The sequence below is a fragment of the Protomyctophum bolini genome, assembly GCF_963924005.1.
Source record: "Protomyctophum bolini genome assembly, chromosome: 2".
Taxonomy (NCBI): domain Eukaryota; kingdom Metazoa; phylum Chordata; class Actinopteri; order Myctophiformes; family Myctophidae; genus Protomyctophum; species Protomyctophum bolini.
The window spans coordinates 11295921-11320922 of NC_137863.1; the positions used below are offsets into that span (position 1 = coordinate 11295921).

Genomic DNA, 25002 nt, shown 5'->3' on the forward strand with positions numbered 1-25002 from the left:
AAAGGGGGTTCAAGGGGTTTGCCTTGTTTTTGGACGAAAACGTGTCTTCTCTATTGATTACAGCGGCACGTTGACTTCTCACGTGCTCTTACAATATAAGATACTCATTCAATGTACGTGCGGGATCCCTATTACAGCTGAAGTTCAAAGGGCATAAATGAAGGTCCCGAGAGAAGTGCCTCGTTGCTGCTTTTAATTCACCTCAATGAATCCGCAGAGAACTTTCTTGTATAAAAGGATTCTTGGGTATGGGACATTTAGGTTTTGTTATTAAGAAGTGCACTTTGACACGTTGTTTCTTTGTGGGTGGAGTAGATTACTATAAAAACGCAGGGTGGATTTCTAAGGGGGGGAAAAAAAAACATGGAGCCCCTTTGAGCAGATCGAGTCTGAACTGGAAAGACGTAGGGTGCTTTCAGTCATCCTTTGAAACTCCCTTCATCATACAGAATATTTCAAGCCTGTGCAGCAGGCCTACACTCACACACTGTACACACACGCGCTAATGTAGAATACACATTACTGTGATTAAAATATTACTTGATATTAAAGGAAAGCGATCTGAGGATCATGATGATGAATCATTATGTGGATTAGAACCAGTTTACTAAAGCGCTACCTAAGCCCTCTGTCTTATCCTAATGCCCCCGGATTTACACTGTACTGTAGTCGATACTTACTACACAATAAAAAATAACTATAGTAAACAAGAATAAAGGGGGTAAGTACTAATTTTGAATTTTTAATCAATACTTTTACTTTTACTCCACTACATCTCAGAGGAAAATATTGTGTTTTTGCTTATTATAAAACATACCGTAACCACTTCAGCCTTATATACTTCAGATATTTGAAATTAGCAGCTACAAGCTCACAATATATGTCATACATACCGGACTTTTACTTGTAACAGAGTATTTCTACATTGTGATATTGCTAATTCTACTTAAGCAAAAAGCACTTGTGAATGTGATCGTAGAGAAAATACTGTAAGGCCCGACTCACACCTTCCGATCTAGCATACAACATTGATGCATTGAATGCCCCAATGCATTTCCAATGGAAGTCACATGGTTTGACACAACATTTGTGTTGTACGGCTTTCGGCTGTGTTTCGACTGCCCCCCACCCCCTCATACAACACAAATGTTGTGTCAAACCATGTGACTCCCATTGGAAATGCATTGCGAGCTTGCAACAGCTATATACATCTCATACAACAAGCATACATCAATCTGTTGCGAAGGTGTGAGTCAGGCCTTAGGCTGCTGGTTCCATGCTCTGCTACACACATTGTCTGTGGGTTTTTTCTCTCCTATACACATAAAAGCCAGTTTCTAATGTGCAGATGTTCAGCTCTTCCTCACCATATGTATGCTTTCATAGTATGGCGATGCTGCCTGGCATGTGCTCTACTCTAGTGGAAGAGAAGAGAAGAACCCATCTGTTCGGACCTGTACTGTGCAGAGGCCCTGCATCCTCTGCCTGCCTGTCACTGTCACATACTGTACATATCAGGCACTTTGAAACCCATTTAGGGTTTGAGTTAAAAACGTTCGCTCTGAAAGAATATATATTCAAACATTTGCGCCATCATCGATGGGGAATCCAAGCTAATAGAAACTGCAGACTTTCTATCCCTGGAAAGGTAGCATGCTATAATAGAAGCCATTGTTGTTCTTGCATAAAAGGAAAAAATAAAAGTATACAAAAATGGTACCATATTATAATGAGCATTAGTGACTGAGGACCAATTATATGAAGTCAACGTAAGTATTTTTTCCCCCTTTCACTCATCTGTACTTTGACTCAAGGACATCGGTTGAGTATTGTCCACCACTGACCATACATGTGGCCTTTGGACACTTCTGCAGTGAACAAAAATAAATACCACATAGGTCAAGAAATCTCACCTCTCATCGCAGTTTAAAACAAATATTGAACATTTGGCAGTGACAGCATTCCTCTGCTGTACATTGCTCTAAGTTTCTGGAATGACACAGTATGGCTCTTGTCACGGGTTGCTCCCAGGGCTCGATAATTAACAACAAACTAGGAGCTACCCTGACCTAAAAGACGTGGATGGTCGTGTGTGCGTGTGAGCGTGCATGTGTCAAACTAAATCAAAAACGGCACCGGCCCCCGTATCAACAACAACCCAGGTCCACTCACCCGTTGGCTACGGCCAGCTCTGTCGTTGGCCCACAGCCGAAGCGAGGTGCTGGATCGGTAGTCGTTCAGGTGCGGGGATAACAACCCGCGTAGGTAGGCCTCTAGTCCAGTGCGGCTGGTCGGTGGCCTTCGTATGTGCAGGTCGGTAACACTGAATCGCGTCCCCCTAACAGTTGCCTCACTCCCTAAACACCATGCTGTCCAAACATTTCCTCCGTCTCCCGTCCCGTTGCGATGACGTCTATTTTATGACGTCGTACTTCCAGTGGCCGGCCTCCAATGTTGTGACGTAGAGGCGGTGCCAACATAATAAAACAAATAAACAAACCATGTGTGCATGAGGTGGAATGATATGACTGATGTATATATATATGTGAAACCCTCTGCTGCCCCAGAGCACAATATCCTAACACTCTGTAATTTTATGGTGCCACAAATAAGAATCTTGGGGGGTGATTTAAGGTGCCTGTCAATACGGGGGAGTCCCCCACAGGAGGCCTCTTCCACTACATAAACACACTCCCCAGGATGTCTCAATCAAAATATCTGGTGGCTGCCATATCACCTCGGAGGTAAATACTAATAGATACATGAACCCATTACAAGAGCAAGTGCACGTTTAATGCATACTGTGCCTGTATAAATATGTAATGTAATGTAATAAAGCACAGGGATCACTCAGAAAGATAGATAACTTTAACAATTTTATTTGTGAAAAACTACAAGCAAAATTCATAAATAGACATTTTCTATTTGAAGCGGAGGAAAATGATACGGTTAGCCTATAAGCGCAAAGTCGTGCACATGCCAGAAACATGTAGTATTTCAACATTATAAGCTAGACAAGGAGCCATGATCAGCTGAAATGCTTCATACATTTCCACACCAGAAACATAATGTGACCATTTCACAGGGGAAACAATGACACATTAGCTAGTTAGAAAAAGAAACAAACTAAAACTGGATTAAACAGAATGGATTAGTATACCGTCCCTACATACTTTTTCTTTTTTTTACCGAGCAATAACTTTAAAAGCATTGTACAAGACATTGTTATAGCAGGAAAATGAGAAGTTTGTATAATACACTTACTTGGAAATTCACGGTTAAGGTTATACAGTCAGTAACAAGCATTCTATATTTGGGTTTCTGACAAACAAAGCTAAAAAAATGTAACCATCTTTACACAGTAAATTAAGGTTACTGGTCGCACACAAGAACAGAACTGCTTGCGCGGAAAGGAAACAGGAAAACAAACAAAAAACCATTCAGCTCCAATGCCATTTTCATAGTGTTGGCTATTTGCACCATTTCAAATTCTATATACAAGCAATATTTCATATACTCAGCAAATGGCCATTTTTCAATAATTTAACATAATGAATCCGTTCTGTCAGACTATTCAGTCAAGTGAATGTGGTTGCGGATAAGGCAGGTAAAAGAGATGGCTTTTCAGGCCCATTGATAATAGATTGCATTACAAAGCAGGGTAATATTCTCAAATTGGACAAAACATTTTTTCCTTGTGTTCTGACCCAAACACCTCAGTATTTCTGTTCACATTGCTTTTTGCCACTTTGAACACTGACTCCATATTTCATATAAAGTACATATTAATAATCATAGCTGAATAGCAGGGGAAAAAAAGTTATGAACATATGCCACCTGGACATCAAACACTGCTCAACTCACAACACATGATTATCATCCCTACATGTGTAACAGCAAAGCCTAAGACCCAAACCATGTCCCTGGAAACAGCACATGCATTTGAGGGACATGTGCACCGCATCTAATCTGACATGAGTTGCTCTCTGAGGGACAGAAGGTGTATTTAGGCTAGCTGGGCCCCTGAAGGCTACATGTAAATTATGGTAGTCCAGCAAAGTGGGGGCAGGGGAGGGGGGGGGGGGGGGTTGTTCACCAAAGGGCTACGTCTTCAAATTTAACACGCGGAATCACCACTTAAAATCAGCTGACCCACCCACAACGCCTACCGTTTCACCAAATTATTGATACGATGTTGGCCTTTAGCGGCTCTTGACTCAGTAAGTCATTCTCTGCTCTGAATTTAGCCGTACGCATTGAGGAGGGGACAATAAGAACACAGTTTAAATGGATTATATTAGTCTTTATTTAAACTGTATAGACCTTTTCACACTTGACAACATAAACATTCTAAAATGGGTACACATTTATTTCCCGTTGCAGTGTTTGTGAATATATCAGTAGCAGACAGGAAATAAACGTGGACCCAAGCTGTTCCCTAGCAATGCAATTCCACCGACAAGGTCTATTTCAAGTCACACATTTTCATTTCATAATTGCATTTTCAAATTGTTATTCTGTCTATTTATCATGTCATTATGAAATTCCTTTGGTCCTTCAATAAATAAAACTAAGATATCATATACACATTTATTCTTTATACAATTTCATACAGTTAAAAGGAAATTATGTTGGTCTAGTGCCAGCTAAGGTGAAAGTGAATTAAAAGCCTTAGAAGCCTCACTGGCTTGCAAATTGAAAGAGCCATTAAGTTCCATCAACAACTAGATTCTGTTTGTTTTGCCTTCAATGACAGCTTTGGAGTCTTATGAATCATAATCATGTCTTATGAATCATAATCATGTCAATTGAAGCTTTGAATCTTCCATCAAATGTTCATTAAATAAAATAACGCCATGAGGACCAAAATACATAATAAAATACAGAAGCAAATAAACGAAAAGAAAAAAAGAAAACCAAAAAGAAAACCAAAAAGAAAAAGAAAAAAACAGTTCACAACAGCTTGGTAACGACAGGTAAAGGACAGATTACAGTTCAATATGGTTTTACCAAGTGGAACTGCACAAATTCATCCTTCAGTTACAACAGAAAAGATGCAGGTTTCCAGAGAACAATAAGGAGAATTCCATGGAATGCAGAGAATATAACAGCCAGACAGTTTTATTTAGTGTTTTACACAATAGCCTACACAATTATACAGTTATGGACACGAGAGACTCTATAAGACATCTGCTAAAGCAGTGCTTAAAACAAAACAAAAACAAAACATCTAATTGAAAAGGTTAGGTGTTTGGACTTCCGGTGGCCTTTGTTCTGTATATGTTTCTCTCTCCTTTCTTCTTCTGATGCAGGTTGACCTGTACATATCAATGAGACGGACCTGGCTGGAGGTCCCGACAGTGTTCAGAGTTGGAACAGTGTTGTAGAATGAGAATGTCTGAGTCAACAGGTCTTTGTCACCTTGAGTGAATGGCAATCCCAGATCTGGAAAAAAAAGCGTGTCACAGTGTATCTAGCACCAGTGTGTGCATTTGTGTATGATGCGTTTCATGTCTCACGAGTCTTCTAGTCCTATTGTTTCAAACTGCAAAAACACTGAACTGAAGGAACGAACGATCGATCTGCTGAATTATACAGCGAAGCTTCGACACAAAATAACAAATCAAACCCCAAAACAATAATATCAAAGTATACAGGTGCAACGGGTAATAAATAAGTTATTAAAATGAGGGTGGTTATTGTGCACAGCGGAGAATTCTTCTTTACAAAGAAAATAATTAAAAGAAAAAAAATATTGAATCGGCCTCACATCCACGATCCATGTACAAATATAAAACAATACATACAAATGTCTGGATGCTACCGTGAAGGGGAGGGGGCCCTGTTGGTATTAGGCCTGCTGTCCTGGCCTGTACCATGGTTGTGTAAGCACTAGGAGATCCCCCCACCCTCGACTCAAGAGAGTGGGGAATCAATCAATCTCTCCAACAGGTGCACCGTGCTGCTCCTCTCAGAATCCAGGGGTGTTTACAGAACGGAGGCAGGGCAGCAATAAGAAAGGTGAAATCTCTCCCCCAAAGGGATCCATAGTGTCCAGAAACATTGGAGTCGGGGAGTGAGGAGAGAGAAGTGGAGGATGGGGTGGGGGCCGGGGCAAGCGGGTGCTTGCATGTAGGGAGAGTCTCAGAACGACTCGTCATGCCCCATGGAGAGGTCCCCTTTAGGGGTGGAGGCGCGGGATGAGCCCTTGTCCATGCTCTCTGAACCAGAGCTCTGGTGCTGCTGTTCAGAGCCTGCGCTGGACGTGACGGTGGAAGAGGACGTGGATGAGGAACGGTTCTTCTCCTTAAAGTCTGTAATTATCACCGTCACGTTACCCACAGTGATGGCCAGCTGCTGGGCCGTGCTTCGGTCGACATTCTTCAGTTTGGGCCTGTGTAGGTCCACGGAGGAGGGTTAAAGGGGAGGAATAAACAAGAAACACAAAGCGAGACAGTGAAGTGATTGTACAAGTCAGACATGGCGACTTGATACCAAATTGTTCATTTGATTTGTAGATCCAAAACGGTCACATCCTTCTTTGTGAAAAGGTTCAAAACAGATCTAACTCTGCTCTTGCTCTCTAATAATAATAATAGATTTGGCAAATTGTTTTGCCTCAAATTGGGCAAAACATATTTTCCTTGTGTTCTGACCCAAACACCTCCGTTTTTCTGTTCACATTGCTTTTTGCCACTTTGAACACTAAAGTACATATTAATAATCATAGCTGAATAACAGGGGGAAAAAACATATGCCACCTGGACATTAAACACTGCTCAACTCACAACACATCATTATCATCCATACATGTTTAATCGGCCATAAATAAAGCGTGTTTTGTTTAGAATCGGAATCTGGGATTAGAATCCGAGATAAAAGGGTGTTAAGACTATCGTTCAAGTCAACGAGGGGGAACCTTTTTACTGACGGAATCCTAGACACGGAGACGCATATTAGACGTAGTAATAGCGAGATCATGCTAGTAATAGCGTGGGTTACGCGATATTTTTTCATATATTGAAGTCTGAAATCTGACACTACTCTATTGCAGCTCCCCAAGTGTGTTTAACCAAATAACATTGTTGCATCTTTTTATATTTATTCATGAAAGGCTAACCCGTTGACATTATTAATTATGCTACGCACCTGGAGATGTGAGCGGTCTTGGTCTTTGTCGTCTTGGATGCCAACTTTCCAGACCGTATGCTGTGTTTTTCATTGGGAGGGCTCTGATGGCTGTCTGTCTTGGGTCTGGAGACACACAAACATATGCATGAGACATCAGAACTCTACATGGCTCGCTTCTAGCTGCACTAGTAAAGCAGGACTACCTCACAGACTGACCTTGTCTTTTTGCTGTTGGGTTTCTTGGTTATGGCTGGGCTAATGTCCTTCTTAATGTCCTCTCTGTCAGGCTTGTCTTTGATTGGCTGCTCCTTCTCAGCCTGCTCCTTCTCTGGGGTCTCCCCCTCCGGCCTCACTCTCTCAGGAGGATGCCGATCTTGGGGGCGCCCCTCACCTTCGGTGTGCCCCTCGACGTCGGGGCGCTCCTCGCCGTCTGGGCGCCCCTCACCGTCGGGATGCCCCTCACCTTCGGCATGCCCCTCGCCTTCGGGACGCTCTCCGTCCCCATCGGGGCGATCCTTGTCCGAGCGCTCGCTCCTCTCTCTGCGCTCTTTCTTGGGCGGGGGAGGACTGGAGTACTGCTGAGCCACCTGCTGGGCTACCAGCTGAGAATTGATCCTGGGTTTCCTGTGAGTGAAGAGTAACAAATATGGATTAGCCTGGTAGTGGCGCTAAGGAACCACACACGCGTGTGCGTGTTCCAGCCGTGCGTGCGCACAATGGGCTCATAAAGAGAGGTGAGTGGACCTGGAAGTCAGGGAGTGAAAGGGGCCGATGTTCCCAGCTGGCGTGTGGAGGTAGGTTTAAGTGACAGTTCCTGGTGGAGCTGCACTGTTTTCAAGGGTAATCTCATTAGCCCGCGGATGTAATAAAATGAATGCGAGGGATCACAAGGTGGGACATTTGCAGCACGTCACTTAGGCCTTCTAATCTGATTACTGTAGGACTGGCTCCATTTGTCACAGGCTGGGCCTCAGTGGGGATGGTTGCAGCCGCCCTACACTGATGAGCTGGCTCATGGATGATGAGCTACCACCCACCCCCCCCACCCCCCCTCACCACACACACACACACACACACACACACACTTTCTTTAAAAAAAAAAACAGCATGTCAGTAAGCTCACATTACTTCCCTTGATGACAGGAAAATAATCTCCACAACACGTGCTATTGTCTGCTATATGGTACATTCAATGAAAGATGTTCATAAGACTCTCACAGAACTCTTGTGCTAAATATTACTTTCCCATCTAAGATCAGTCTGTTGCCGTGACGTCTCAGTTCTGCTGATTTAGGAAGCACTGAAAGTTATGAGGGCCGAATACTAAACTCGTGGCCCTATTGCCTGAGCCAGCTCACACACCTGCAGCATAATGGACACCAGCTGGTGGCATCTGAGGGGAAACAGAGGACCTCAGGAGGGGGAGGGGCTGGTGGTAGGGGGGTGGGACACACACAACCGCAGACTGGCAGATGAGCGAGCCAGGCCAAGACCAGACTGCAGCCAGCAACATGGATAATCACAGGCCAGAACTGGGCAGGCATGCTGAGGAATAAACCGCAAGCACACACACTCGCACACTTCAAAAGCCCAGCGCTCAACCAAGCAACCTGGCACAGGTCCCTGGCCACTCAATAGGATACAACCAGCCTTTCCAATAGTTTTTCTACCCTTGGCAGGAGGTGGTGGGTTGCGATATCCGAGATGTGTAGAGGAGGGCCCAGATTCATGGAGCGGTCAGAAAGGCATCAGAAAGAGTGGCAGTGTGGACACAAACTAATGTTGCTACTGGAGAATGAAGCTCTCCTACTGAACACAAATTACGTGGCAACAAGCTACAGTGAAGAGGTTCTGTGAGCAAATGCATTGAGGCATCTGATCGATCACATATGGTACTGGTACTAGCGAAGAATTCACTGATCCGATCATTAAAGCACGGTTTAAAAAAATTGCATATGTGGAACAACTGCAAGCAAATGTTAATTTGTCTTCTACATGCCAAAAAATAAGAAAAAAAAGAGAAATGCCCTCCCACATGATTGAATCAGTGATCGCCAGCGGTATCGGCCAATCAGGCTTCAGATGATGTTCCCAAGAAACCTGATGGGATTGGGAACACCTCTAGTGGACTGTGTCAGAGAGACCCTGTTGATGTCAGTGTCTCAGCTGTGCAGAGAGGTGTTAGGGTTTGACAGACACTGCACCACAGAGACGACTCAGTTACTCATCTTCGTCCTCTGCTCCTCCATCAGCCTCCCCTCATGCACTCTCCTTGTCCTCCCCATATCTCTCAGTCTAATTATTTTGTCACTCATCAGGCTCATTTGCCCTATTAAAGACAGAGATTGCCAACACCAAACCCCATCTCCCCAGCCCCCTAAAGGGGCAGAACAGCTGATCATGGGGCCATCAATCCCTCATAATAGGGCATCATGTCGCAACGCTCACACCATGCTCCAATCAATAAGCCTGCTGTGGCGAATGTTGATGAGCCTGATGCCTTTGGCTGGCGATCCACCAGCCACAGCTGCCACATTATGTCTGAGAGGCAGGCGCATTTGCAAGCATAGTAAAACTTCAAATGGACTTGTGGCTTTAAACTGTCCACAGCTCTCCCAGCATAGCATGCTTGCTTCTCGTGGATGGTAGAGTCCACACTACAATGAATGTAGGTCTGTGCCCATGTTCTAGTTGTGTATAAGTAAGTTAGTACTACGTAGCATTACATGGGACTGTATGCTTTAAAGTTTACTCGAAACATGGGCAGCTTTTCATGATTATAGGGAAGTCCATTCAATAATATCTATCCATGTTATCCACAGGATTTTTTACACTATTCTTTCAAACAGTATAAAGCATAGGTGAAGAAATAAAATGTGTCAAGGTACTGTACTAAGTTGGCCTACTGGCAGTGTGCACAAGATTGGTCCAGCTGTTTGCGAACTAGGTCCAGACAAACAGACAGTCAGACGTAAATGTATCTCATCCGGGACGGTTTCGGGACGAGAGGAGTTTTTACACTGAAAATGCGCATTTCGTGTGCAGCGATGAGCAGCATGAGAATTTGCCGTGCCGTCAACCAATGCTCTGTCGGACCAAACTAGTATGCCTCCCGTTGACAACAACAACGCACACACTACATTCACCCAACGGAATCATAGGAATTATATTGCTTTTGCCCCGTGGATGAGACATTTAGATTGAAAAACTATCGGTTGGAAGCGTGGATAAGACCATGGTTGTGTGCCACAGAAAGGTTCCATATGGACATGGGGCTACACTACACCAACGTTTAACGTTAGCTTCCATGCTAGGCTTGCTAGCTGCCGTCGACATTAAATAATATGTTGGTATATAATATTCTGAAGCAACAGATGTTTTCTAATGCTCAGATTGTTCTGGAATTGCTGCCCCAACACTGTGGAATGCACACCCCAAAACCAAAACGCTCTCATTCCACATTGATTGTATTTATTATTATTATTATTTATTGATCCTTCGTCTTAGTATTCCCCCTAATAAAGTTGTTTTTATTTGTTTTCTCATGCCAACCATGTAATAGACATTTGAGTATTAATATACCTGCATTGCTGCACGTTATCTGTTGGTCTTGATCAGCCTACACCAAAATAACAATCCATTTGAAAATAAAAATCACTGTTCTCAGGTCGAATATTGATATGCGATTAAAATGTGATTAATTTAGATGAATTAATTACAAAGCCTCTGATTAATTCGATTAACATTTTTAACCAAGCCCTATTTTTCATCTGGGAGCATTTTGACTAAATCAGTGTATCTACAGAAGAAACATGAAGCCAGACAATTAATGTACTGCATGTATTCAATACATGCAGTACATTATTTGTTTGGCTTAATTGTATTTCTATTACAATAGGAATACAGTTATTAATTTCACAATTTGAGTGGTGCTTTTTGTACATTTATTTCCCGGGACGGTATACATTTACTTCGGGACGGCTCAAATTGTATTTTGGGACGGTTCCGGGACGGTGGTGAAAAAAGTTAGTCTGGAGCCCTGAGTCAGACACTATAGAGGGCTAGCCTACTTCAGTCACATCGTAAAAATAAAGTGAATGCTTCCAGGCTACCATCAAAGAGCCAAAAGTTTAGAACAATACAATTGTAACGTGAGCTCTCAGCTCACACGCATTGCACACTGCACACACACACACACACACACACACACACACACACACACACACACACACACACACACACACACACACACACACACACACACACACAAGCCATTTGTCTCTCTAAAGTGTGGCGGCAGTAAACCCATATGTTCACTTATCCATCAAGTAATATGGCAGTGTTGGGCAGAAGAAAAAAACCAACACGCTCCTGGGCACGGACGGCGTCCGGCAGAACACGAAATCACTCTGGCTGGCAGGGGGAAGCCGTTTAGTGAAGTGGTTGAGGTGCGGACTGCGGAGTGAGCATGATTGATTGATTGATTTATTGATAAGCTCCATGCCTCTTCTGCCTGTCGCCCGAGTCCAGGACAGGGCCTGAGATTTGTGTGTCAGTAGCAGCGGCGGCGGCAGCAGCAGCAGCTAGCGGTAGCAGCTTAGCTCGCTGTGACAGAAGCAGCCCCCGGTAGTTAACCGGTGATTCAGTGCCAGCTGTAAGTCAGCCATGAGTTGTTGCTGGCATGATAGGGCCACCGCTCTCCGTGGTCCCTTATTTATTTACCGACCACACGTCACTGTATTCACACAACGCCGCTCTGTGGCCGATTAACATGGCCTGGGACCCTGTCCGTCATCTCTGTGTGTGTGTGTGTGTGTGTGTGTGTGTGTGTGTGTGTGTGTGTGTGTGTACACAAAGCATGCCCTGTGTTCATGAGCGGGTGATGAAGTTCCATTGGTCAAGGCTGTCTCTATAACAATTTTTTGATAAGACTTGAAAAGTGCATAGAGGGAGCGCAGAGGGTACGACTGTGTTGTGACCTGTTATAGGGTGGCGGGGCAGAGGGATTTGCTGGGGAGAGACAAAAGTAAGTACATAAAGGCCTATTTATCTGGCCTTATTGTTTACCAAAAAACAAGCATACTACACACACACACACATAATATATATATATGAATGAGAGAGAGAGAGAGAGAGAGAGAGAGACATAATAGAATACTAAAACAATACTGAGACCAGCAGAGAGTCCATGTACCACCATGGGAAGTGGTCTCACCCCCAATAAAAGCCATCTATGTAACCATAGATGCTGTTGAATGATGAATGAATCCGTACTGAGTGTGTGTGTGTGTGTGTGTGTGTGTGTGTGTGTGTGTGTGGCTGTGCGCGCGTGCGTCCAACCACTCCTGACTACGAGTGCTACCTCTTCAAACTACCATGATTGACAATGCCTCCTCTGCCTGCCTCTTAAATTCCACAGTATAGGGGGGGTGGGGGTGGGGGTGGAGACTCCCTTCGCGGGATGCCCTTAAATAACTGTCATCAGGCTTAAGCACTTCTAATTCTGGCAGAGCAACACCTATAGTTACTCGGATACGTCCACTGATCCACCCCAGTGACAGAGACACACCGACTCACCTCCCCCCTGGAGCTTGGGCTTATGCTAATGTCACTAGACAGAGCTGAAGGATGGAGCCACAGCTGATAGATTTGTTTCTAGACACCAGAGACAAAGAAGAGACATGTGCACTTCACGAGAGACCCCAGAACAGAGTGACAAAGAGAAAGTGAGCGAGCGATGGATAATGCGACAGAGAAGAGAGAAGTGCAGGAAAGCCCTAATTAACACGCCTCTCTTATTTGAAGTGCTATGTGGAGGACAAGCAATTATTTCCTGCCAGACTTGTTGAATGCAGTGGCAGACAGCTGAGCCAGAAGGAGAGAACTGAGAATGTTACCAGACAGACAAGAGATTCCATCATCTATGGGTCAGTGTGTACTGGAGAGCCAATGCCTCACTAGTACTTAACATCACCCACGCAACTGACTTGACTTTGGAAATAACACAACTCAGTCCAATAGCGCCCAGGTTTCCTTGTTAAGTTGTTCGCATTCGATGTAATAAACATCAGCACCGTGAATCCTATCTCATTTTTTGCTTTATTTAGCAGTGACCAGTTTTCCATGTGGTTGTATAGGCCTATCACTGCCTCAGCCTGGCTCCCACATGCCAACATGCCACGGGGCATCAGTTTGATCACAGCGTCTCCCTTATGCCGTGTTAGCATTGACGTAACATCTACACGCGCTCATCCATGTCAACATCTGCCGCCCGGCACCTTGATCATTATGTAGAAACATGCCGTGCCCCCCACCCCCCAATCCCCACTGTACAAGGGGGTGACGGAGCGAAGCCGCAGCAGAAAGGTCTTGCCTGTGTGGAATATGTTAAACAAGGCAAGTTGGATGCCTTTTTTTCTCTTTTTCAGTGTGCCAATTCTGACCACGAGTTTGCAAGGTGACAGGAGCACGTTGTTACCTCTAGCACCCATCCATGGGTAAAGCAGTAAATGGTGTGTGTGCGTGTGCGTGTGCGTGTGCGTGTGTGTGTGTGTGTGTGTGTGTGTGTGTGTGTGTGTGTGTGTTGGGGCGATGTGCTTGGCGTCTGTGGAGAGCAGCCCAGAGCAGGGGAGCTGCTGCATACATTCCCTCACTGCCAAAAGGTGGCAATTAAACATTCAATCTTCTCAACCATACCCTCCAGACACAGGGTTTTGCGGACAGGCCCGTCTTCTACCCTCAGGGATCCACCTTGCTCCCTCTGCCCATGTGTATTCAGTCTCACCACCTCATTCCAGTTTCTCTGGGTTTTTTCTATGTACAGCAGGGCTCTCTCGGGGGGGGGGGGGAAGAGCCGAAAGTACAAAACCAAAGGTTATGTTTATCAAGTATTGAGTGGTTAAATCCATAAAAAAATCCACATTAAAATGAATTCAACATATTAAAACACCTTAAGGGCCCGGGGTTATTTAATCCATTAATAAAATGTGGCCATCGTTTATAGTGCCCGGACCACTTTTACCAAAGGACCGGATGTTGTTGTGAATGTGTGTGTAGCACACAACACTATCGATGCAATCGGCAAAGGGAAGGTAAGAAAAAATCAAACGAGACTAGCGACTGGACAGTGGGGGCCCGTCAAACAAAGGATGTTTTTTCATAATTAGACGGGATGATTTAGACCGCGAGTCAACATTACGATTTTCGTTGTCGTCGGCTAAACAGACAGGGGACATTTTCAATGACGTGTCACTGTTGCGCAACACCGAGGATTGTGCAACAAGCGCCTCCGATGGGAACGGTTTTGATATCACTAATTTGACGGGGATTAATCAATCTCCGTCTCGGGCACATGGCCGTACTAAGTACCATGACGGACATCTACGTCATGGGCCCTTAAACTGTTTTAATAGAAAAGATCTGCAACAAAACGGACTATTGGTGGGCGCAGGGAAGGAGGCAGACTGAGAGAATCAATGACGTAAGTCACATTGTTGTGCCTACCATCTCCTGCTGGAGATAGACATGACATCTGTGGGATGTTATGCTGCTCTGCCTCACATGCATTACGCACCGTAATGAGCATCCCCAGTTGTAGTCTTGCATGAGCTCCACTATGTCCCACACTCCGGTGCATATATACTCTATCTTGAAGCTTTAGAATGGAGGGCAGTGTTAGTTTAGGTAGGCACTATAGGCACGGCAGGCAGAAGAAAAGTGACAATGACAACCAACAAACAAAACAGTCAAGGTAACCCAATGCTGAGTGGTTCAGGACAAAAGTCCCTAACGACAAAACCGCCACCCCCAAATAGGGGGGAATTATACACTTTCATGAGAGAGAGAGAGAGAGAGAGAGAGAGAGAGAGAGAGAGAGAGAGAGAGAGAGAGAGAGAGAGAGAGAGAGAGAGAGAGAGAGAGAGAGAGAGAGAGAGAGAACGCAAGTGTATGTGTGTGCATTTATGTTAGTGCTGTTGTGGTGGAGATTTTTCAACCAGCTAATAAACAATAAATATATCAATTAAACTAGCATCATTCATACGTTGACGAAGAATGCCCTCTAGCGTAATCACTGAAAACAGGACTTTTCTTTTTTAGCTGAATGCGAACAAAAATAAAAGCCTGGGTACCGAGGCTAACCAGAAGGTGTCCTACCCGACAAGCCTGGCATTGATTCAGACACAAACAGGAAATAAGTAGCATGATCACTTAAGAGAACATCGTCTACATGCTGTTGTGAATTAAATAAACACTCACACTCAGGGAGTTTGTACAGAGTTAAAATAAACTATTCTGTTGTCAAGTAAACTTGGAGCCTTTCATCTCCCTCTACTCATGTAACGTAAGTGAAATGACCACACCATGACTTGCGCCGAGTCACTTTCACTTCATAATGCACCACCCCGTCATACGACTAAAGACTCTAAAGTACTGATAATATGCTTTAGTATAAATGGTAAATGTACATAGATTGTGCATTACATTCACCCATTCACACACACACACACACACACACACACACACACACACACATACACCGATGGTGGAGGAAACCATGCAAGGCACCAACCTGCTCATCAGGAGCAATTAGGGGTTCAGAGTCTTGCTCAAGGACACTTGGACACAACAGATGAACACAAACTCAGGGAGAGCCCAGGATCGAACTAGGAACTGAATCCGGCAACTCTACCACTGAGCCATTGCTGCCCAAGAATGACATAAAAACAGGGGGGGGGGTATTTACTATGGCTAAATAGTTTTTATTTGAAATACTTATCAGTGGGCAAATAACGTAATTGGTGTGTACAGTGTAACACCGAAGGCAACACGAGTCCCACCGTCAAAGTAAACATCAGATGCACATACTGTATATGCCATCAAAAGCACAGAGATTTCCATATTGTGCATGAACGTGCATTGATGTCTGGTCAAATGCAAATATAAAGAGATCTCTCAACATGCACTGATGTTGTCATGCACAACAAAGTGGGCATCATAGAGATGGACATGCACTGATGTTATAACCCAACTTAAAACCACGTGCACAAATAAGGAGATTAGAATTTCAACATGCATTCATGCCAGACAACAGAAACATGGTGAGAACAGCCAGAACTCGAGTCTAGATTTGCACCGTGCATCTGCAAGGTCAGCCGAGTGGATGAAGTGGATTACCGTTTCATACAGAGTATACATTTGCATTGATTGCAAGGACGAGACATCAACACTAAACAGGCTACTAAAAAAAACCTTTGGCAGCAACTTTACAACTGCGCAATCTGTTAAAAATAACTGGAAAGGGAAGAGAAGGCAGACACTTCTTGTTGGTGAGAGGCGAGACTCAATCGCTCTCTAGCAGCTGTGTGTGTGGGAGAGAAGCGCACACACAGGCTTGATGTGTGCGTGCATGCGTGTGTGTGTGTGTGTGTGAGAGAGAGAGAAAGATGGAATATCTGCATTGCTCCTCACGAAAAAATCCAAAAGCCTTTTAAATGGCTGGTTCTGTTACTTTGTTTCAAGATATGCATTTCTCTCCTTGACAATAGAAGTGTCATCAACATAGGCACTCGCTCAATGCAATTCACCAAACAGACTATGACTGTGTCTATGGGGGCTTGAAACAAATAAGCCATCTGCGCCCTTGAAACAACCAAAACAAACTCTCCTTCTATCATGAATGAACGTGAGCCACGTGTGTAAATTCATGAATGTCCCATGAGCACTTTGAGCAGACAGGCACAGGCATGGAGCTCATTGAAGCGGCATTCACTGCTAGTTCCTGCAAAACAATGCCCATTCAGGCAAAAGTCTCACATCACTGGTATAATGAAGTCAAAGACGTTGCCTGCAATTTATGCGTGTCCAAAGTGGGCGCTGATAACCATTAACCATTACTACATAGTGTCTCTTTAGGTCAAGGGAGCTGCCACCGTCCTGTTGCATGTCAGGTCCGGTCTACTTTGTCGGACATTTGTGTTCATACATGCAGCCCTAATGTGTAAAGTCTGGGAAACTTCCATGTTACAGTCTATGTGTGAATGACTCTTTAGTTTTTTATTGTCTTTTAGTACTGGCAGTAGATTTGAACGCATAAAGGAGCCCATCAAACTAATATAAGCTATGGGAAAGTTAGAAAAGGGAAATGCACATTCCACCTTCAGGAAACTTGGACTACAATTATGCACAGAGCCTATAGAGAAAATACCGTTATATGACAACGTTTCACACCAGCTGCTTTCTGCGAGAAGAAAATTGTGCAGGTGATAACTGAGAACAATCACATGCAATAATAAAGCGTGTGTGGATGCGCATCAGGTGCGCATCTTGTGGGTTCGTGCCCGGGGTGTAGCCTAGCAACACTTGTTTTTATTTGGAGCTTAGGTCAGCGCAGAGCCATAGAGTGAGACAGAGTTACAACAACTCCGTTCACTTCATGGGGCCAGTCTTCTACATAGACTTCTATTGGCTAATAGGTACACCGGACGCTTACGGAATGCATTGGAGTCTATGGGCTAGTGAGAGTACATGAACCACGTGACCGGGCTGTTTCCTGCCCTCTATGTCGCAACTCTGTCTATATGGCGCTGGGTCAGCTTAATCATCACGCACGTTAAATAGAACTTTCTTCTCCTGATCAGCACTAATCTGGGTCCATGGGTCCTCGGATCCACTCAGATGTTAACACATAATGATACAGATGCCCGAACCACCCAAGCTGGCTTATTTCCAGGCAAAGAAGCAGCAACTTTACTCTGAATCTCTCGTGTAACTGAACTTCTCACCCTGTGTCTGAACTTCTCACCCTCTCCAAGGGAGATGCCAGCTACATCACTTTGGCCGCTTGTAATCGCGAGTCGTGACCTTATTCTTTCGGTCATGACCCCCATGACCATAGGTAGGAACGAAGACGGCACGGTAGACAGAGCTTTGCCTTCTGTCTCAGCTCTCTTTTCGTCTCAACAGTGCGATACAGCGACTGCAATACCGCCCCTTGCCGTTCAGATTCTCCGGCTGATCTCTTTCTCCGTCCTCCCCTCACTCATGAACAAGTGTCTCCAGTGGAACGGTCTGCCCCAGATGCCACAAACTCCTTCCTTGGGTAATGATGGGTTCTGTTCTGTCTCCTGGGTCCCTGGAGATTCACGGCTGAGTGAACACACACCCCACAATCGCAACTGTCCCCTACCCCTTGCTCACGGCACGTGCACAGACACAGCAACACCCAGACTCTCCCCTCCCGTCGCGTTGCTGCCGTCTCTATTGTCCTCTTCTGCCCTCCTCCCTTACTCTTCAGCTAGCTCAGACTCTGCGCATCAACTCTTTCACTCCCTCCCTCCCTCCCTCTCCCCTCGTCCTCTTTTTACCCTGCCGTTCTGTGTCGTATTCTCTGTGCACACTCCTCTCCGTCTCACACACTCACTCACTCCCGTCCCCACCCAAACACTATTCCATAGCTCAACATTTCTCTCCGTTTTGTCGGATTGACAAATTGGTCATTGAATTTAATTACGCACCACTCTGTCAAATCCTATGAAGTAATTAAGAACTTTTAAATCCGCCAATTAACACCTAATGATTAGTGGGCTACACCCACATGCTCCCACATGGTTTTAGCGCAGAGGCTGATAATGCTGGATAAACAAAAGCAGTTTCCTGCGTGTGCATTTCATGTGCATGTGTGTTTGAGGGTGGGCAAATAAATACAGATGCAAATGGCAAGTGCCAGCTCTTACGTAATCCCATTATCCTAGACAATATGCCTTAATGTGACAGCAGTTAGAATGCACAGATTATAATGACTCAACTCCATCACTTTAACAGCAAGAATGGTGTCAGTGCGCTCTTGTACAAAAACTTAATATAGTACATTTTAACTAAGAGTTAAAATTATTTTGACTGGCCATTAATTATGCAGCCCCAGTCATGTAATATTTCACTTTTTGACGAAGTACGCTATTTGTCTGTGTGCAAGAGAATTACTTCATTACTTAAGACAGTTTGCTTTTTTGACTAATGTTCGGTCGGCCGTGTTGTACTGATAAGGGGGTTAATACTCCACTGTAGAGTGGTTCTCTACTGTATTGTCTGACTCGTCATGTTTCAGTGCTGACCACTCGTACAGTGTGAACTAGATACCATAATTATTCTCAATGTCAACTCTCAATTCATATACCAATGAATCAACTCCAAAGCATAGCTAGCGAAAAATAATTTGGGTTTTGTTTTGTTGCGGGATGCATTGCAGAGGCTCCCGTTTGGTGACACGCTAGCTTGGCTGTGAGGGAAATAAGCAACCAGGTCTATGAAAACAAGCCCAAAAGAAGCAACCAGTTTCACCTGAGCCCTATTACATCCGCTATTTTCAAAAAGAATCATGAAAGCAAGCCCAAATAAGCAACTACACTTCAGAAATAAGCCCAAACTAAAGCAACGGGCAACTATGAATAATTAAGCTGTTACATGAAAACTAGCCCAAAGTTGTTTATAATAAGGGGAACTGGCAACACTGCAAACTGCTTAAATGCAATTTGCATGGGGGGGGATAAACATGGGGGGCTGATAAACAAAATGCTAGTCTGTTGCAATCTGGCAGTTTTAAGTAGTCTCTGTAATCAAACAGGAAGCAACAAACAGCTTCCTGTTTGTTGTAGGCAAACCATTGCCTACAACTTGACGTAAGCATATCATCCGGCTCCAGCCCGGATCATATACCGAAATGAAATGGTGCCCAGGCTAGTCTCTGACTAGTTTGCTTGGTGTGGAGTCAGCGGTGTGCTCACTCCTCATGCATTAAAGGAAGCATGAGCTCAGTTATAGGCTCTCCCCAGGTTGGCAGAGGAAGGGTACGCAGGATTACAGTTTAGGCAATTGGCACCGGTGAAAATGGAGTTTGACGAAGTAAAAAACAAACATAGGCAACGGGGAGGGAAGGGAGAGTAATATTTGATTGAACTGAACTAGAGGTATGACGCCAAAAAGAACACATTATGCAGCCTTAATCCAATCATAGCATTAGACAGAATGTAGCCTGGCTACAAACACAAACATCGCGAGGGAGAAAGAAACAACCAGGAGCGCATTTCACAACAGAATTTAGTACTGATCCACAAATGAAGAAAACAAGCTTACAATGAAGTAAGCATACAAAAATATAGTATTCCAACCACATCCAATCATAGCATTAGACAGAATGTAGCCTGGCTACAAACACAAACATCGCGAGGGAGAAAGAAACAACCAGGAGCGCATTTCACAACAGAATTTAGTACTGATCCACAAATGAAGAAAACAAGCTTACAATGAAGTAAGCATACAAAAATATAGTATTCCAACCACAGACACAGCTACTTTAACAAAACAGTGAAAAACAACTTGGCAGTCAATAGTGCTCAAGCAAAGTGTAAAAATCCCAAAAACATAACATGAAACTCTATCCCTTCACTCTTCAGTCCTGTGACTGAATTGTTGACCTAATGACCTCTTTCGTCTCTTTCCACCTTTCTTGAAACTGGAATGATGGAGCTTGTACAACCCACCTTTTTACACCTGTATACATACGATATGATGTGACAATACATTCGACTTGAGATGAATAGTATTTATTTTAATGCCAAACATTGGCCAAAATTAACATTTTATGAACAGAAAATGGAGCCTCAGCTGTTATTTTTATTTTCTTCCAATACTGACGTAGACTGCCAGTCCATCTAGTCCTTTTATTTTATTGAACAATAGAGACCTGAACTGCATGTTGTTACGAGTTATGAGATGAACACTGGATTAAATGCATTCCGTTTTCCTCCAATAGAGATTAATAACTGTACTACGAGTGGAGAAAGTGAAAATTACTTTGCTTAGATTTTTAGTTTACAATGGTATCAGATGCTTATGTTGGCCCAAATACCATTTCCAGTATCACTCAATGCCTAAATGTTGCACTATATTTATTATTTGCGCTCTTATGCTTTTGTTCCAATTAATTAAAGTCAAGCCATGCATGTCAGATTAATTAGGGATCACAGTTGTTTATCTGATCTTGTAAAAGAAATGTTTAAGCTTGAATAAAAAATGACAACCCACTTCCATATACCGTATGTAGACACTAGACAACAGTTTGCAAAAGAACAGATAACGCCACAGCATTCAAAGACTGAGGTACCCTCAAGACTTCCTGTGATCCGAGTCATCCATCAACTTTAGAGGGCTCCTAATGGCTTCTCCCTGGGCCGCGGGGCTGCTCGAGGTGCATACCAAACACCAGCGCACTGAAAACCGATGTATGGCAATGCGGTGTCACATTCACACAGTGCTCAGGTTCAGGTGACGGGATACATTTGAATATGATCGCATGCAGGTCCTCAACAGAGGGGTGCTAATAGCAAACCCTTCTCCAATTACCACAGAGAGGGTACCAAGCGCAAAAAGACGCCTCGCACTTTGGCTACTTCGACTTGTAGAATAGCCAGAGGTCAGACAGGAAAAACGCATAATTCCTTCTTATTTTAAGAGTCAGCATAGTAGAGGCTAGATTTAGCCTAACCAGTGTTGAGTTACATCACTGGGCTGGATGGGGTCAACAGGTTCGTTAGGTTGCACTCAGCTGGAGAGCACAGGGGGCCTCTCCCTCTCTACATGCTGATGCTTTCGCCCTCATTAACACACATTCTTACCCCCGTTAGCACACCAGAGCTGCAAGACTCGGTTAACTGATCTACCTACCGTTGAAATTCCACCACCTGTGACAGGGATAACCCACCATTCCGTGTTCAATAACACCTGTGGAACTGGAAACGGCTGCAATGCTAGTGACTTGGGTCGGGGTACACTCAAAATAGAGCTGGTAATATTCTTGGGGGCACTTAAATATTGATTTGATCATTTGATCATTAAGTACAATGGAGACCAGCAGACCAACTCGATGTTCAAATCGCCAGCAACCACACCACCATGCTATTGTTGGACAAACAGCTTGAACAAGGTCACAGCAAGATGCCACATTGACTGCATTTCAACAATAGCACAACTGGTAATTGTGAAGCCATGTTGCCCAAATTAAAGTGTACTCATTTACTGTAACTTTTTCCTTAAAGCCATGTCGATCAGGTCACTTACTTTACCCCAGTTTCTGTGTGAGTCAAATTATAGACAACAGAAACAACTCTTACTGTTCCGATTCTGAATCAAAGTATCAAAGTGCAAAGTCGAGTGAAGAATTAGTTAGTAGCACACAAGTTACATTTTCCCAAAGGGACCATTCAAACAAGAACCAAGGAATAGGACAAACAAGCACTGTGTGGAACATTAATTTGGCCGAGAGCACTACTCCATCCCATGCTCTGGTGGGACACATCAAAGAGGGGGAGTAAAGATGGCTAATTAGTTCTCATTAGAATAAGAGGCAGCCCGGCAACAGTAAACAATCACATCAATCAAAGGTTAAATATTCAGATCAAACAAGGACATGTGACAACCACTCCAGTGATGTCATACATTTCCATTTACCAAATAGAGGCAACTGGGCCATTGCCAAAAAAAACACACACAGTGGTAGGAGGGCTATGACATGCTCTCTGCTTCCTGCTTTGTGCAGCATGTGCAGCCTGCATTATCAGCTGTGGGGCTTTAAGCTACATGCTGCTGGGAAAAGATTGTAGGGGGAGGGGAGATGAACACGTGAGAATGAAATCTGTAGAGCGGCAGTCTATTTGGGATTCTCGGTAAACCAGTGTCGTCGATGTGGTTCCCCTGTCTGTGGCAGACCAAGAGTGACAACCGACCCACTCATAGTAAAACCCCAGCAGGGAAGGTTAAAGCATAGGGGACTCATCAACAGACAGACAGACAACATGACTCTTAACTGCATATCACCGTGCAGCCGAGAGGTGAATACCCACACTCGGTCACAGACTACATATGACTTAACAAAAAACATTCCCCAGAAGATGTAGGTGGTAATAAGGTGGTAAACACAAAACTGAAAGGGAATCCCGTCATCATATCAAAGGCAAACCTGACAAGACCTACGTACCACTATGACCTCATTGTGATGTCCTACAGTCCTAGAAGTTATAGCCACCCTTTCACATGTGAAAATGTACGTCTAACTTTGGTCGAGAGAACAGGTGCTGGGCAGATTATCTTACATGTATGATTGTCAATGTTCAACTCCCTTGAAAAGTCACTGGCAAGTTAAAAAGCCACTTGTGACAAAAAAGGAGGCTTATGAATATGATATGAATATGCATGTCCATATTCAATTCAGGGAACTGATTATTACTGCAGTCTGCCGAAAATACTAATTTGGACACCCATTGGAACCCTCTTGTGATTCAACAGCAGCATGGGCATTAATCTACCCAAACGACAAAAATGCCAACTGCCTTCCCATGAAAAGGATTATCCAGACTCCACATCAAATTCTGATTCTGACTAGGCCCACTACTCAGTCACCACCCTGGCACACTCGAAAATAATACCTCCTGCCATCATGACTGGAAACCCATCTCATGCAGGCCTACTGTAAATCACAGTTTTGCAGTAAAACTAATATTGGTAATCCTACAGGTAGCTAAAATGTGCTTCCCCGCATTATTTTCATCGTACCCGCTCTGTGTTGAATTGATGCACTGTAGCAGTACACCCCCAAGGAAGCTGGAGAGGCAGCGTACCTAGACGAATGCATCAAAGCACTGTTGTGTCTTGTTGTATCGATAAGGGTCCAGCTAAGGGTCCAGGGTGATAACAAACAAGGACATGCAGGAAGATGTTCGCGAGATTGTCTATCAAACACGTCCAAATTCCCTGTCGCTGACGCAGACAAATAGGCTGTCGATCAAAGTTGTCATTCCCATAAATTGCGATGCAATGCTGCAGCCAGCCATGGGAGGAGGAGGAGGAGGAGGAGGGGGGAGGAAAAAAAACAGAGAGCCAACGTTACCTTGTGGTTGTGCCCTTCCTCACTTCGCAGATGCTGCATTTGAAAGCCTCGGCAGTGTTCCTGAAGGTACAGACGCTACAGTCCCAGTAGCAGTCATCCGCGGTCGGTTTTGCTTGTCTTTTTGGCCTGGCAAACAAGACACGAGCGCAAAAGAGTCATGTCAGTTGTTTGTGTATAATTACATTATTTCATATTTGACAATAATTAAAAGTATGATGTCACGCGATAAAAAACAACAACATGTCATATCCAAGCTCGTTCAGTATGGCCCAAAATATCTGGGGAGCTGTCATAAATATTCGATTCCAGTCCCGACTTGCAGAGCTCTATAACAGATCGACCCAACTGGATCCACACACACGGAGACCGTCCGACTCTACGTTATCTCCTGCTAAAGCTAGCAGGCAGGCGCGAGCGCTGCTAAAAAAAAATCAGCTCGACCCTTTAGCATGTCTGCTAACAAAACCCGATAGAGAAATAATGTCTCGTCAACATTGACCTTCGAACCGTCTCTATTTAGGCGGAAGAGCGTTTTAAAGGAATGCCAGGCGTCTCCCTCTGAAAAAAATCCCTTTGTCTGTGACTGTATAGAGGAGTGAGAGAGAGAGAGAGAGAGTCCGCCATAGTGACTGCACTATTCTAGCTTAGCACTGTGGGCACACTAACTGAAAAAGGGAGAAACACTCCTTGAGAACGCGTCCGAATATCAACCCGCAAAACGCCGCCGGATTCTCGCTAAAACGAGTCTAAATGGACCGCGGGGAGGCTCGGCGACGCGGTGGATTACCTGGTAGGGCTCTTCTTGTCGCCCATGGTGAAGAATTATCTTTCGAACGAAGCAAATTCGGGGGGCTTCTCCTGTAATTGTCAGTAATTGTTGTGTGTATGTGCGTGTGCGCGGAGGATCCAGAATACAGCCGCTGCTGCTGCTCTGC

The 25002-nt window shown here is 44.3% G+C and overlaps 1 protein-coding gene across 1 annotated transcript; it reads right to left on the minus strand.

Annotated features, from left to right (window-relative positions):
- Nucleotides 1–2859: 2859 nt before the first annotated feature.
- On the minus strand, nt 2860–25002 carry rybpb (RING1 and YY1 binding protein b). Its single transcript, XM_080793367.1, has 5 exons — nt 24855–25002; nt 24068–24193; nt 7348–7755; nt 7150–7254; nt 2860–6394 (listed from the first exon to the last, which is right to left on the minus strand). The coding sequence occupies exons 1-5, from the start codon at nt 24878–24880 to the stop codon at nt 6145–6147; spliced, it is 915 nt and encodes a 304-aa protein (XP_080649493.1). The 5' UTR covers nt 24881–25002; the 3' UTR covers nt 2860–6144.